The sequence below is a fragment of the Sinocyclocheilus grahami genome, unplaced genomic scaffold, assembly GCF_001515645.1.
Source record: "Sinocyclocheilus grahami isolate Dianchi unplaced genomic scaffold, SAMN03320097.WGS_v1.1 scaffold30.1, whole genome shotgun sequence".
Lineage (NCBI taxonomy): Eukaryota > Metazoa > Chordata > Actinopteri > Cypriniformes > Cyprinidae > Sinocyclocheilus > Sinocyclocheilus grahami.
In genome coordinates, this window is record NW_015505209.1 from 1,860,346 (window position 1) to 1,872,225 (window position 11,880).

Consider the following 11,880-nt stretch of genomic DNA (forward strand, 5'->3'; position numbering starts at 1 on the left):
TTTAGACATCACAAATAAATCACAGACATATTATTTTGTGTTTAAACTGTGCTTAAAAAATCAAGACAGTTCATGGGTATAGGTAGTCATTCAAAGAGTCGCCAAAAGACTGTTGAGGTTACAGAAGACAAAATGCAAAAGATTTGACCCCAAAATACTGATATTTATTTTTTAAATAAATAAATAAACTGCCATAAAAGTTATTTTATAAACCTGAACACTGATCATCACAAAATGGATCAGAGAAATCCGCCAAAAAAAGGTGACTGAAGAGATCTGTCAAAACTGAGTTATTGAAGCATAATATCTGAAACGACACACGTTTCATAGCATATATCCTCTGAGACCTTTACTGAAGCTTTAGTACATTTCTCTCAGTAAGGGTGATCACAAACATATTTCATAATGTATCTGAGAGCAAACCACGTCTCCCTTGCAGTGGAAACGATCTGATCGGCAGGCAGGAGGAATCCGTATTTACCAGTGTCACGCAACTCGAAAGCAAAAGAATATTTGATGCCACGTAGGTAAGCCCAGTCAACACTTGCACCGTTAGCTTGATCTGAAATCAAATGTGAATTTTGCAATACTGAGACAATTTTTTATTCCTGGATATTACATAGATATCACAACAGTTTTACAAAACAAGAATGACACACATTTACTGTGTAGCATAGGCCTTTCAATATGATCTGTAAATCAAACATTTTGTGATACTATTCTTCAAAATATACAAAAATATACAAAAGCTGTCACTGGAGTGGCAAAAGGTACATCTTTGTATCTTATTTACCCCTAAAGTGGGAATAGTTTACCCAAAATGAAAATTTGCTTTGGAGAAAGTGTTATATATATAACCAAATATAACCACTTCCACAATCTACTTACCAATAGTGTGGAAGATGCTTCCAACTTTATAAACGGTGCCATGCCAGGAATTGAGGGCTTTGCTTGACATTGTGGCCACATCATGCTAGAAAAAAACCCACACAAAACATATCACTGTGAGATCATTAAACAGACAAGATTCAGAAGAAGACTAGAGAGGTTTATGGGAGTAGATTTGCTTACCAGTTCAGTCTGGTCAGGAGCATCTATGCCGATGTAACCATACGGATACATTAAGAGCTGCATGTAAGAGTGGAGGGTCATGAAGGATTTGAAGTTGCCGTGGCTCATGATGAATTTTGCAATGTTTTTCACTTCAATCTCAGATTGAGCAGAAGGACCGCGGTAGTCTTCAGCGCAGGGGTCATCGCTTGCTCCAGGACCTGGAGAAAATGTAGACACATTTAATAAAGCAAAGTAATTCAGATCTGTTGAAACAAGAGAAAATGACAATATGAATTTACCACCAAATTCAGCATCCCAGTTTCTGTTGAGGTCGACGCCGTGGCATTTGGGGTTAGAGGTCGCAGACCGGCTCTTACGCCAGAAACGGTAAAGCGGCTGAGGTAATGTTAATTAGTAATATTCTTTATCAATATATGCAATATTAAAAGTTTATAAAATGCTTCTAAACATGTATTTGTGCTTTAGGCAAACCAGCAAGTGGCTGCTTACATTGGAAGAGCGGTGAGTGAAGACATATCCATCAGGATTGGCCACAATCATCAAGTAAATATCCATTTTACTAAGGATACTGGGCACAGGGGCACGGTTTTCCTTAAAGTCTTTGGCAATCTACAGAGTAAAAAAGTTCAGAATGTTAAAGATTGGTTTTATAGCTTTATTTTATGTCGACTTTTATTCAATCACCTCAGAGGACCTTTTTTTCTTTTTTCAGATTTGGCTGACTTTGTAATTTTCTTGAGACTAATTTAGCAACTTGTTACTCTGTACTTGATTTGTCAGCACATTGGCCCAATGTTCAAACACTAAACACAGTCATGTTTTGTTTATTTTGAAGTCAAGCTAAGACATGAATACTACTATAAACTAGTTTCAGAGTTCATTGCTGCTGCACAAGCTCCCTTTGCTTAAAATAAAATAAATGAAACTAAATATTAAAAAATAATAATAAAATAAAAAATATGAAATTACATAAAATAAAATTAAAATAATAAAATAAAAGATTTTGGTAAAAATTCATTGGTGGGAGTTCTATTTGCTGAAAATTAGAAAAATAAGAAAACAGCTCTGAATGTACTATGACAAACAGACTGAAACACACACTAAAGCTATCATTCTTCACCAATCTCACTCACCTGGTCAGCAAGCCACACTGCAGTAGCATGAGAAATCCACTCCCTCGCATGGATTCCAGCATCAATCCAGATTGCAGGTCTTTTCTCTCCACCAGTGCTGAACTGGATGCATTGTACATATATAACAAATCAGATAGTGGTATGTAGATATCTGAGTTTATAATCATATCATCTGTTTACCTTCAAGACATACATGGAACGGTTCTCATAAGTGCTGCCAATCTTCACTTTAGAGATCAGTTTAGAGTGATTTGCAAGGGTGTCCATAAAATTGTAAATCTGAAAGGAGTAATAAAATAGTTCCTAAGGTTAGAAATATTGTTGTGCATGTTTTTTTGCAAAAGTCAGTCGATGTACTTACAGTCTCCAGGTCATGATAAGCAGCAAAGTTGAAACTTTTGGTCTTGCTTTCCATTTCTGCATTGCGAACCATTTCTTCTCTCTCTCTGACCAAACGTTCCTGAGACACAGAAAAAGTTATGTGTTACTGAAAAATCACAACTATTGAAATTTATGGGATTATAATCAATGGTTGATCTTCTTCTACAAATTGTGTAGTTTAATAATCTTATTTTGCATGTAGATTTTTGTAAATAACTCACCTGCACATTGTTGATTATGACAGTGAAAGGGATGTTGTTTTTCTTGAGGAAGTCCTTGACAGCATACAGACTGGAGTGAGGCACACGGATGTCAACAGGTTGCTCAGTAGAGACGGCATGAGTCCAGAAATCCAGTTAGAGGATTGCATAAGACATATTCCACAATCCGAGAGATTTCCATGTCAAATTGCACATACAGTATATGATCAAACTAAAGCTAAAGTATGTCAGAAGGGATTTAACAGATACCCCAGAATCCACGTCTCTTTCCAGCTTTTTCAAAATCTGAATCTGGTCTTCAGATTCTGCATTAATTCTGAGAACTTGGTCTCTACTAAGAAAGAAAAAAAGACAATTAGACATTACAAACAAGAAACAAGGCTGGTATGGTAATTAGTCATAAAAGATGGAAAGGTACCTAAACTTACCCATTAAAGAGCTCCTCGCAGTGAACTGCAGCCAGGAGCGCAAAGACTGCTAGATAGAGTCTCATGTTCTCCTGTTCTGGGAATGATCTCTACTGTAGGTCTCTTTAATGTAGAGCAGCTCTTATGCACTCAGAAGCCATTGAAGTTTTATCCTTTTACAGCTCTTCTAACCATATGATGACTTGCATACTTAAGTGACACCCTTGAACTTCCTTTAATATATTCAGAGAACTGCTCTAGGTTGAGGGCTGAGTTGTAAAGTCAACTGAAAAGTGTGAGGCCCTTTCCTCTCATGCATTGTATGTATGAATATATATATATATATATATATATATATACACACAACATGTTTGAACAAAATGAATCCAAAGCAGGCTCAATTAACTGGAATCACAACACTATTGATGCATAAGTACACTGGGTATGGAAATAGTTTTTTCTGAAACTGGTCTGTATCTATCTTTGCCTTCTGTAATAATAATGTCAGCTGAGACACAACAACCACTTCCTGATAACTATGACACTTCAAAGTGCTGATGAAAGTATGCCAGACCTCTCGATGGTAAACCCTACTCTATGGGCGACATACAGAGACAAGGCTGGACTGATCAATGGTGAACCATACATACTTGTTAAAGCACATTGCAAAACCCACTCTCCCCTGAGAAGGAGAAAGGAATCATACCAGTGATGCACAATCACTTAAGGTATTAATGTGAAAACTTGCTCGTCTTATAACACTTCTTATAAGTTAATAGGTATAGCTAACCTTTCTAAGGGCTGCCAAAAAGACTGTTGAGGTTGAACAAGACAAAACTCAGCAAATTTTTTTTTTATGTAAACGTTATTGTAGAAATTTGAACACTAACCATCACAAAATGGATTTGAATAATTTGTTTGCATTGTGAATAAAGATAAAGGGTCTAAGGGCTGCCAAAAAGACTGTTGAGGTTGAACAAGACAAAACTCAGCAAATTTTTTTTTATGTAAACGTTATTGTAGAAATTTGAACACTAACCATCACAAAATGGATTTGAATAATTTGTTTGCATTGTGAATAAAGATAAAGGACTGGATACAAATTCTGACCTCTGTCAAAATTGAATCAAGGCATTTTGGACATTGCTGAAGTGCAATATATCAAATGACACATTTCTATCATTCTCTGGGACCTTTATTGAAGCTTCATTACATTTCTCTCAGTAAGGGTGATCACAAACATATTGCATAATGTATCTGAGAGCATACCACGTCTCCCTTGCAGTGGAAACGATCTGGTCGGCAGGCAGGAGGAATCCATATTTACCAGTGTCGCGCAACTCGAAAGCAAAAGAATATTTGATGCCACGTTGGTAAGCCCAGTCAACACTTGCACCACTAGCTGGTTCTGAAAAGAAACATGCATTTTGCAATACTGAGACCATTTTTTTTTTGCTTTTCATGCAAATTGACCTTTCAAATCAACACATTCTACCATAACAAACCGACGCAGAAACAAACTCATCAATATCTTCAATGGCCTGAGGGTGATTAAACTGTCACATTTTCATGTTTGAGTGAACTCTTCTGTTTAGGTACATATTAGTACTTTTTGAAAGGGTACCGCCAACTTTTGCACCATTTTGTCTGAGCGTGAATGTGCTTTACTAGTTTTCAAGATCTTGAATATTCGTCAGTAAGTATTGATAAAGAAAGCACATTGTTGTCTAATTAAGCATACTTATTATTTTGGTAAATAAATTTAAAACCAAAGTGGAAAATAGGCCGTAGCTATATAGCGTTTGAATGAGAAAAGATGAATGGATTATTTATGAATCATGATTATGATGATCATAAATCTTGCCGAATATGGTCCCTGAATGCAATTTGTACTAAAATGTATTCAGTGTAATGTAAACCAATGACAAAACCATACATAGTCTAGAACACAGACAAATAAAAATAAAAGTTCTTAACTAGCATCAATAGTATGAAGAACCTTTAACATCCATGGAACCTTTTCACTGGACAAAGGGATCTTTATAGTGAAGAATCCTAAAGATTTTTTAGAACTATAAAGATTGTTTAGATTATTAAAATCGCTAAAAATCATTCTCATTACTGCAAAACACAATTTTAGTAATCAATACTTTTTAAATGTGATATTCCATGTCTTGGTAAGTGGTTAAAAAAGATCCACTTCCACAATCCACTTACCAATAGTGTGGAAGATGCTTCCAACTTTATAAACGGTGCCATGCCAGGAATTGAGGGCTTTGCTTGCCTGTGAGGCCACATCATGCTAGAAAAAACACACAAAAAATACCACTGTGAGATCATAAAACAGACAAGATTCAGAAAGCCAAGGAGGTTTATGGGAGTAGATTTGCTTACCAGTTCAGTCTGGTCAGGAGCATCTGTGCCACTGTAGCCATACGGATACATTAAGAGCTGCATGTAAGAGTGGAGGGTCATGAAGGATTTGAAGTTGCCGTGGTTCATGATCAAATCTGCAATGTTTTTCACTTCAGTCTCAGATTGAGCAGAAGGACCGCGGTAGTCTTCAGTGCAGGGGTCATCGCTTGCTCCAGGACCTGGAGAAAATGTAGACACATTTAATAAAGCAAAGTAATTTAGATCTGTTGAAACAAGAGAAAATTACTATATGAATTTACCACCAAATTCAGCATCCCAGTTTCTGTTGAGGTCGACACCGTGGCATTTGGGGTTAGAGGTCACAGACCGGCTCTTACGCCAGAAACGGTAAAACTCCTAAAGTAATGTTAATTAACAATATATGCAATTACAAAAGCTTATAAAATGCTTCTAAATATTTATTTGTGCTTTATGCAAACCAGCAAATGGCTGCTTACATTGGGAGAGCGGTGAGTGAAGACATATCCATCAGGATTGGCCACAATCATCAAGTAAATATCCATTTTACTAAGGATACTGGGCACAGGGGCACGGTTTTCCTTAAAGTCTGTGGCAATCTACAGAGTCAAAAAGTTTAGAATGTTAAAAGGATGTTAAAAAAATGAAAATAATAATAAATAAAAAAATTTACATAAAAGTACATAAAAATAAAAAAATAAAATAAAAGATCTTGCTAAAACGTTCATTGCGGCTGCACATGAGCTGTCTTTCTGGAAATTTTTTAATTAAATAAATATTAAATAATAAAAGATCTTGTTACTGCACATACCATTAAAATAAAAAATTTAATTAAATTAAATCTTGCTAAAAATAATCTCTAAGCATCCATTTATTAATGGACCTTTTACCTGACAGTTGGCATCTTAAACAGATGATTGTTGAATTTAAAAAACATTTTTTTTAATGGAGCTCATGTATAATAGCAAGTAAACTACAAAAACTAAATGTGCTGGCAAATATCATATTTCCTGTCAGAAAAGAAAAATAAGAAAACAGCTCTGAATGTACTATGACAAACAGACTGAAACAAACACTAAAGCTATCATTCTTCACCAATCTCACTCACCTGGTCAGCAAGCCACACTGCAGTAGCATGAGAAATCCACTCCCTCGCATGGATTCCAGCATCAATCCAGATTGCAGGCCTTTTCTCTCCACCAGTGCTGAACTGGATGCATTGTACATATACAAAAAAATCAGGTAGTGATAGATATCAGTCTGTAATCTGAGTTTATAGGCATATGACCTGTTTACCTTCAAGACATACATGGGACGGTTCTCATAAGTGCTGCCAATATTCACTTTAGTGATCAATTTAGAGTGACTTGCAACAAGCGTGTCCATAAAATTGTAAATCTGAAAGGAATAAAAAGAAATTCAGATGCTTTGTTAGGTTATAAATATGACTGAACATGGATTTGTGCAAAAGTCAGAACATGTACTTACAGTCTCCAGGTCATGATAAGCAGCAAAGTTGAAGCGCCTGGTCTGACGTTCCACTTCTGCATTGCGAACCATTTCTTCTCTCTCTCTGACCAAAAGTTCCTGAGACACAGAAAAAGTTATGTATTACGATTACTTTACTGAAAAATCACAACTATTGGAATTTATAGGATCATAATCAATCGCTGATCTTCTTCTACAAATTGCGCAAAGGCTAATAATGTTATGTTGTGTATAGATTTCCATAAATAACTCACCTGCACATTGTTGATTATGACAGTGAAAGGGATGTTGTTTTTCTTGAGGAAGTCCTTGACAGCATACAGACTGGAGTGAGGCACACGGATGTCAACAGGTTGCTCAGTAGAGACGGCATGAGTCCAGAAATCCAGCTAGAGGATCGCATAATACATATTCCACAATCCGAGAGATTTCCATGTCAAATTGCATATATGTGATCAAATAAAAATAAAAACATGTAACTGCAGGCATTTAACAGATAGCCTACCCCAGAATCCACGTCCCTTTCCAGCTTTTTCAAAATCTGAATGTGGTTTTCAGATTCTGCATGGATTCGGAGAACTTGGTCTCTATTAAGAAAGAAAAAAGACATTTTAAACAAGAAACAAGGCTGATATACATTAATAAGTCATAAAAGAATAAAAAAGTATCTCTAATTACCCATTAAAGAGCACCTCGCAGTGAACTGCAGCCAAGAGCGCAAAGACTGCTAGATAGAGTGTCATGTTCTCCTGTTCTGGGAATGATCTCTACTGTAGGTCTCTGCGCTTATACACTCACAGACATATGTTGAGTTCTCAGTAATATTAGTGCTGATGCAGCTTAATGTGACTTTTGTCACCTGATGCAGCCAACTTTTGTATGTGTATCTGCTCCAGGTGTGCATTGCTTTGTGTTTCTCAGTGAAAAAAGAAGAAGAAGAGGGACAAAGAAAAGTTTCAACTCACATCAAATCCACTTTATAGCGTTTATAAATCAAGAGTGAAAGATACTAGTCTTCAGAGCTGCTCATGTCAAGGCCGAAGGTCAAGATGATCTGGGTATCCGCTAATTTACTTAGTCTCAAACTTGAATATATTGAGCATTACTTGGATTTTAATCAATTCTTTAAATGTGCAAACAATGACAATCAACTGCTAGCCTTTAAAAAGTCATTCTGAAATATATGTCTACAAAAGTAGGGTACTAGAAGACATAGCATGTGGTCCAACAGGGTTTACCATTGTGGAAATTACCTTTTATAGTAATATTTAGTCTTGGACGTTTAATAGGGTTAAATATGTTTTCTTACAGTTGTTCACAATTACAACTTTTTAAGAATTAATAACCTACTGCACACAGTCGTAAAGTCTGTTTGAAGTCAAAGCTCAAGAAACAGATAAATGGGCGGAGCCTTAACGCGGACGTGACGCTTCAAATCACGTGACCCCTTCATCCTTGTCAGCTGACGCTTGGCGGAACTGTAGTTTAGTAATATAAATAAAGTAGTGGATAGTTTAGTTTAGTAGTTCCAAATTTAGTCTTAAATATTTCCTTTGATAAATCGCTCTTAAGATCGCAGTCAGCGCCTTACAAACATCAGCCATGGCGCTCAGCGATGCCGCCGTACAGAAACAGGTGAGAAAACCAGAAGTTCATAAGCTAAGTTTAGAGTTGATTTAATTGACCATTATATTTCAGATCAGGTATTGTAAATTATTAAAATGTCTGTTGTAAGTCTCATTACACGAATAGCTGCATTTTTGAAGTCCCATGACTTTTATAACGAAACATTACAGGCACAAATCTGATGCGGTACGTTTAGGATACAAATTATATACTGTATATGTTTTATAAACCAATAATAATAACTAATAAAAAAATTTGGCATAATCTGAACTGATATTTAGATAATTGTCATAAACATTTTTTTAAGAATGTGAATGATTGTCTCATTACTTTTAAATCACGTTTTAAAACTCATCTTTTAAAATCAGCTTTAATCACAGGATTGCATTTTAATAACGCTGATGTTGTTTATTATATTTGTTATGAATTCTATATTGTTTGTAAGGTGTGCTTAAGTGTTTTGAAAGGCGTGTGTAAATAAAATGCATTATGTTATTATTTATTGTCTTGTACTTGTAGCTAGACATCTCTTTATATTCCATTCACTTTGAGGAGGACAAAGGCACCATCTCGAATCTAGATTGCGTAAATTAATATTGTGTGAGTGTTTAATGCTGTGTATTATGTAGCCAAAAGAGGAAATCTCTGTCCTTCAGTTGTCCAGCACACATCCATGGACTTTCCCAACAGCACTGATGAAACATTTTCAGTCTCATTTCCCCATCACTATCTACCCTCATCGCCTTTTATTATATTACATCATCTCAATGAAGGATCAGAGGGGCTAGGAAACTCTTACATTGTAATTTAACCTGGCTTTGCTCTTTTATTGACACCGATCTCCTTGCATCTCTCCAGATCAAACACATGATGGCCTTTATTGAGCAGGAAGCCAATGAGAAGGCAGAAGAAATAGATGCAAAGGTAAAGTATTAATGCAGTGATTAGCATAAGTGCATGAATATGGTCTGAATTTGTCTAGAGCAGGGTGCCCAAACTCGGTCCTGGAGGGCCGGTGTCCTGCAGAGTTTAGCTCCAACTTGCCTCAACACACCTGCCTTCAAGTTTCTAGTATGCCTAGTAAGAGCTTGATTAGCTGCTTCAGGTGTGTTTAATTGGGGTTGGAGCTAAACTCTTCAGGACACCGGCCCTCCTAGACCAGACCTCCCTGGTCTAGAGCATCATGTGTCTTGCGGCTTGCAGGCAGAAGAAGAGTTTAATATCGAAAAAGGACGACTGGTACAGACTCAGAGGTTGAAGATAATGGAGTACTATGAGAAGAAAGAGAAACAGATTGAACAACAGAAGAAAATGTGAGATTTGGGTTCTTTAAATGAGTAACATGAGACCTTTAGATTAGATTATTTAATAACCTCTCGCCTCCGTTCAAATCCACAGCCAAATGTCAAATTTGTTGAACCAGGCCAGACTGAAGGTACTCAAAGCCCGTGATGACATGATTAAGGTATGATGATTATGTCATTTTGACATTTCTATAGTTTATACTTTTATAGAATTGCAAGAAATCTCACCTTCGTCTTCCTCGTGTGATTCTTTGCAGGATCTCCTTAATGAAGCACGACAACGGATGGCCAACATTGCCAAAAACCCAAATGAGTACCCAACACTGCTGGAGGGGCTGGTGTTACAGGTCAGCTGATTTCTACTCGAAATAAATGCTGTTCTTTTTAACCTTTTATTCATCAAAGAATCTTAAAGTATCACAGGTTCCAAAAAATATTAAGCAGCATAACCGTTTCCAACATACTGTACAGCAGATAATAAATCAGCACATCAGAATGACTTCTGAAGACTGGAGTAATGATGCTGAAAATTCAGCTTTGCCACCACAGAAATAAATGACATTTTAAAATATATTAAAATAGAAAACCTTTCTTTTAAATTCGAATAATATTTCACAATATTACCGTTTTTTTCTTGTATTTATTACTTTTATGATTAATAACTATTTTATTACCTCTTCTTTTTGCCTTGGCAGGGATTTTATCAGCTGTTGGAGCCCAAGGTTATAGTTCGGTGCAGAAAAGAAGATGTAGCGATGGTGCAGGTGAGCTATATTTACCCTCAATCTGTTAACATCATATTCTGCAACATGCATATGAACTATACAAACCTTTTACATTTTTAAAGAGGTTGATATACCTGTTCATAATAGGCTGCTGTTAAGAAAAACATCCCCATCTACAAAGAGACAGTAAAGAGTAATATTGAAGTGCGCATCGACGAAAACAAATTCCTGCCCTCTGACATGTAAGATCACTTATATATTCAGTTTTGTTTAAAAAAAGGCTTATTTATACATAATTAGATGTGTTAATTGTTCATGCTTGGTATCCTCAGCTCAGGAGGTGTTGAAGTCTATAACGCCGATGGCAAAATCAAGGTATCCAACACACTTGAGAGCAGACTGGACCTTCTAGCGCAACAGGTAGAGAATCCAATCACATTGTAGAACAGGAAGAAACAGGATAAAAGCCGTTTGTTGTATTCAGGTCCTCATGTTCTTCGCTTTCCTGTTTTCACAGATGATGCCTGAGATCAGAGTGCAACTGTTTGGTGCCAACCAAAACCGCAAGTTTATGGACTAATGGTTTGTTACTAAATGTGCTTTAGTGGTTGTTTGGAGAACGGTGAAATTCAAGAGCCCTGATAAAGTGACAACAAGGTTTGGTGGAAGTTTTAAAAAAAATATATATTTTTTTAAGGTCACTGTGGATTTTCTGAAGTTTCTGTTGCAATTCAGGAAATTCAACTGATCATGTTTCAGCAATAATTGAAAAAAACCAAAAACAAGCCAAAGAAAGTGGTTTAAAATGAAAGGCTTATCATGTGTGCTTATGTTACCTTATACCTCTCCTTTGAGTGTTTATTTAGTTAGAAAATCATGTCATCTGTAATGAAAGTGGACGCCTGATATCTTATCTCAGCCTGTTTGAACAAAGCTTTAAGCACTCAGGAATTTACATTATTTTTGCTTTGAATGTCGTTAGCTAAGCCAGCAGCCTATCAGGTTTTCCCTGGAAAAGGGAAACCCTCATTTGATGTCTTAAAAAATATATGGATACCTCTGTGCTTGTGTTTTCATTTGTTGTACAACTGCATTATACTACAGAGAAATAAATCAAATATATTTTA

At 36.2% G+C, this 11,880-nt stretch overlaps 3 protein-coding genes across 3 annotated transcripts; 1 reads left to right on the forward strand and 2 right to left on the reverse strand.

Annotated features, from left to right (window-relative positions):
• Window positions 1–281: 281 nt before the first annotated feature.
• LOC107573279 (carboxypeptidase A2-like) lies at window positions 282–3,311 on the reverse strand. The gene is made up of 11 exons (XM_016259709.1): window positions 3,238–3,311; window positions 3,060–3,140; window positions 2,810–2,945; window positions 2,569–2,667; window positions 2,388–2,486; window positions 2,208–2,309; window positions 1,564–1,683; window positions 1,353–1,449; window positions 1,072–1,271; window positions 889–973; window positions 282–562 (listed from the first exon to the last, which is right to left on the reverse strand). Exons 1-11 carry the CDS (start codon window positions 3,300–3,302, stop codon window positions 375–377), a joined length of 1,272 nt encoding a protein of 423 aa, XP_016115195.1. The 5' UTR covers window positions 3,303–3,311; the 3' UTR covers window positions 282–374.
• A 1,091-nt stretch (window positions 3,312–4,402) lies between these two features.
• On the reverse strand, window positions 4,403–8,370 carry cpa2 (carboxypeptidase A2 (pancreatic)). Its single transcript, XM_016259720.1, has 12 exons — window positions 8,352–8,370; window positions 7,777–8,014; window positions 7,604–7,685; window positions 7,353–7,487; window positions 7,099–7,197; window positions 6,907–7,008; window positions 6,719–6,820; window positions 6,090–6,209; window positions 5,892–5,988; window positions 5,611–5,810; window positions 5,434–5,518; window positions 4,403–4,624 (listed from the first exon to the last, which is right to left on the reverse strand). The coding sequence occupies exons 2-12, from the start codon at window positions 7,839–7,841 to the stop codon at window positions 4,437–4,439; spliced, it is 1,275 nt and encodes a 424-aa protein (XP_016115206.1). The 5' UTR covers window positions 7,842–8,014; window positions 8,352–8,370; the 3' UTR covers window positions 4,403–4,436.
• A 153-nt stretch (window positions 8,371–8,523) lies between these two features.
• atp6v1e1a (ATPase H+ transporting V1 subunit E1a) lies at window positions 8,524–11,880 on the forward strand. Its single transcript, XM_016258975.1, has 9 exons — window positions 8,524–8,733; window positions 9,583–9,648; window positions 9,928–10,037; window positions 10,123–10,189; window positions 10,286–10,375; window positions 10,724–10,792; window positions 10,901–10,995; window positions 11,086–11,173; window positions 11,271–11,880. The coding sequence occupies exons 1-9, from the start codon at window positions 8,701–8,703 to the stop codon at window positions 11,331–11,333; spliced, it is 681 nt and encodes a 226-aa protein (XP_016114461.1). The 5' UTR covers window positions 8,524–8,700; the 3' UTR covers window positions 11,334–11,880.

Coding starts and splice junctions, on each gene's coding strand:
- LOC107573279 (XM_016259709.1), bottom strand. CDS start 3,302: ATGAGACTCTATCTAGCAGTCTTTGCGCTCCTGGCTGCAGTTCACTGC. Junction 2,668..2,809: donor TCATAATCAACAATGTGCAG/GTGAGTTATTTA, acceptor TCTGTGTCTCAG/GAACGTTTGGTCAGAGAGAG. Junction 1,684..2,207: donor CAGTGTGGCTTGCTGACCAG/GTGAGTGAGATT, acceptor TTTACTCTGTAG/ATTGCCAAAGACTTTAAGGA.
- cpa2 (XM_016259720.1), bottom strand. CDS start 7,841: ATGACACTCTATCTAGCAGTCTTTGCGCTCTTGGCTGCAGTTCACTGC. Junction 6,821..6,906: donor GTCCCATGTATGTCTTGAAG/GTAAACAGGTCA, acceptor CAATGCATCCAG/TTCAGCACTGGTGGAGAGAA. Junction 4,625..5,433: donor AAGCATCTTCCACACTATTG/GTAAGTGGATTG, acceptor GTTTCTTTTCAG/AACCAGCTAGTGGTGCAAGT.
- atp6v1e1a (XM_016258975.1), top strand. CDS start 8,701: ATGGCGCTCAGCGATGCCGCCGTACAGAAACAG. Junction 10,793..10,900: donor AAGATGTAGCGATGGTGCAG/GTGAGCTATATT, acceptor TGTTCATAATAG/GCTGCTGTTAAGAAAAACAT. Junction 11,174..11,270: donor TGGACCTTCTAGCGCAACAG/GTAGAGAATCCA, acceptor CTGTTTTCACAG/ATGATGCCTGAGATCAGAGT.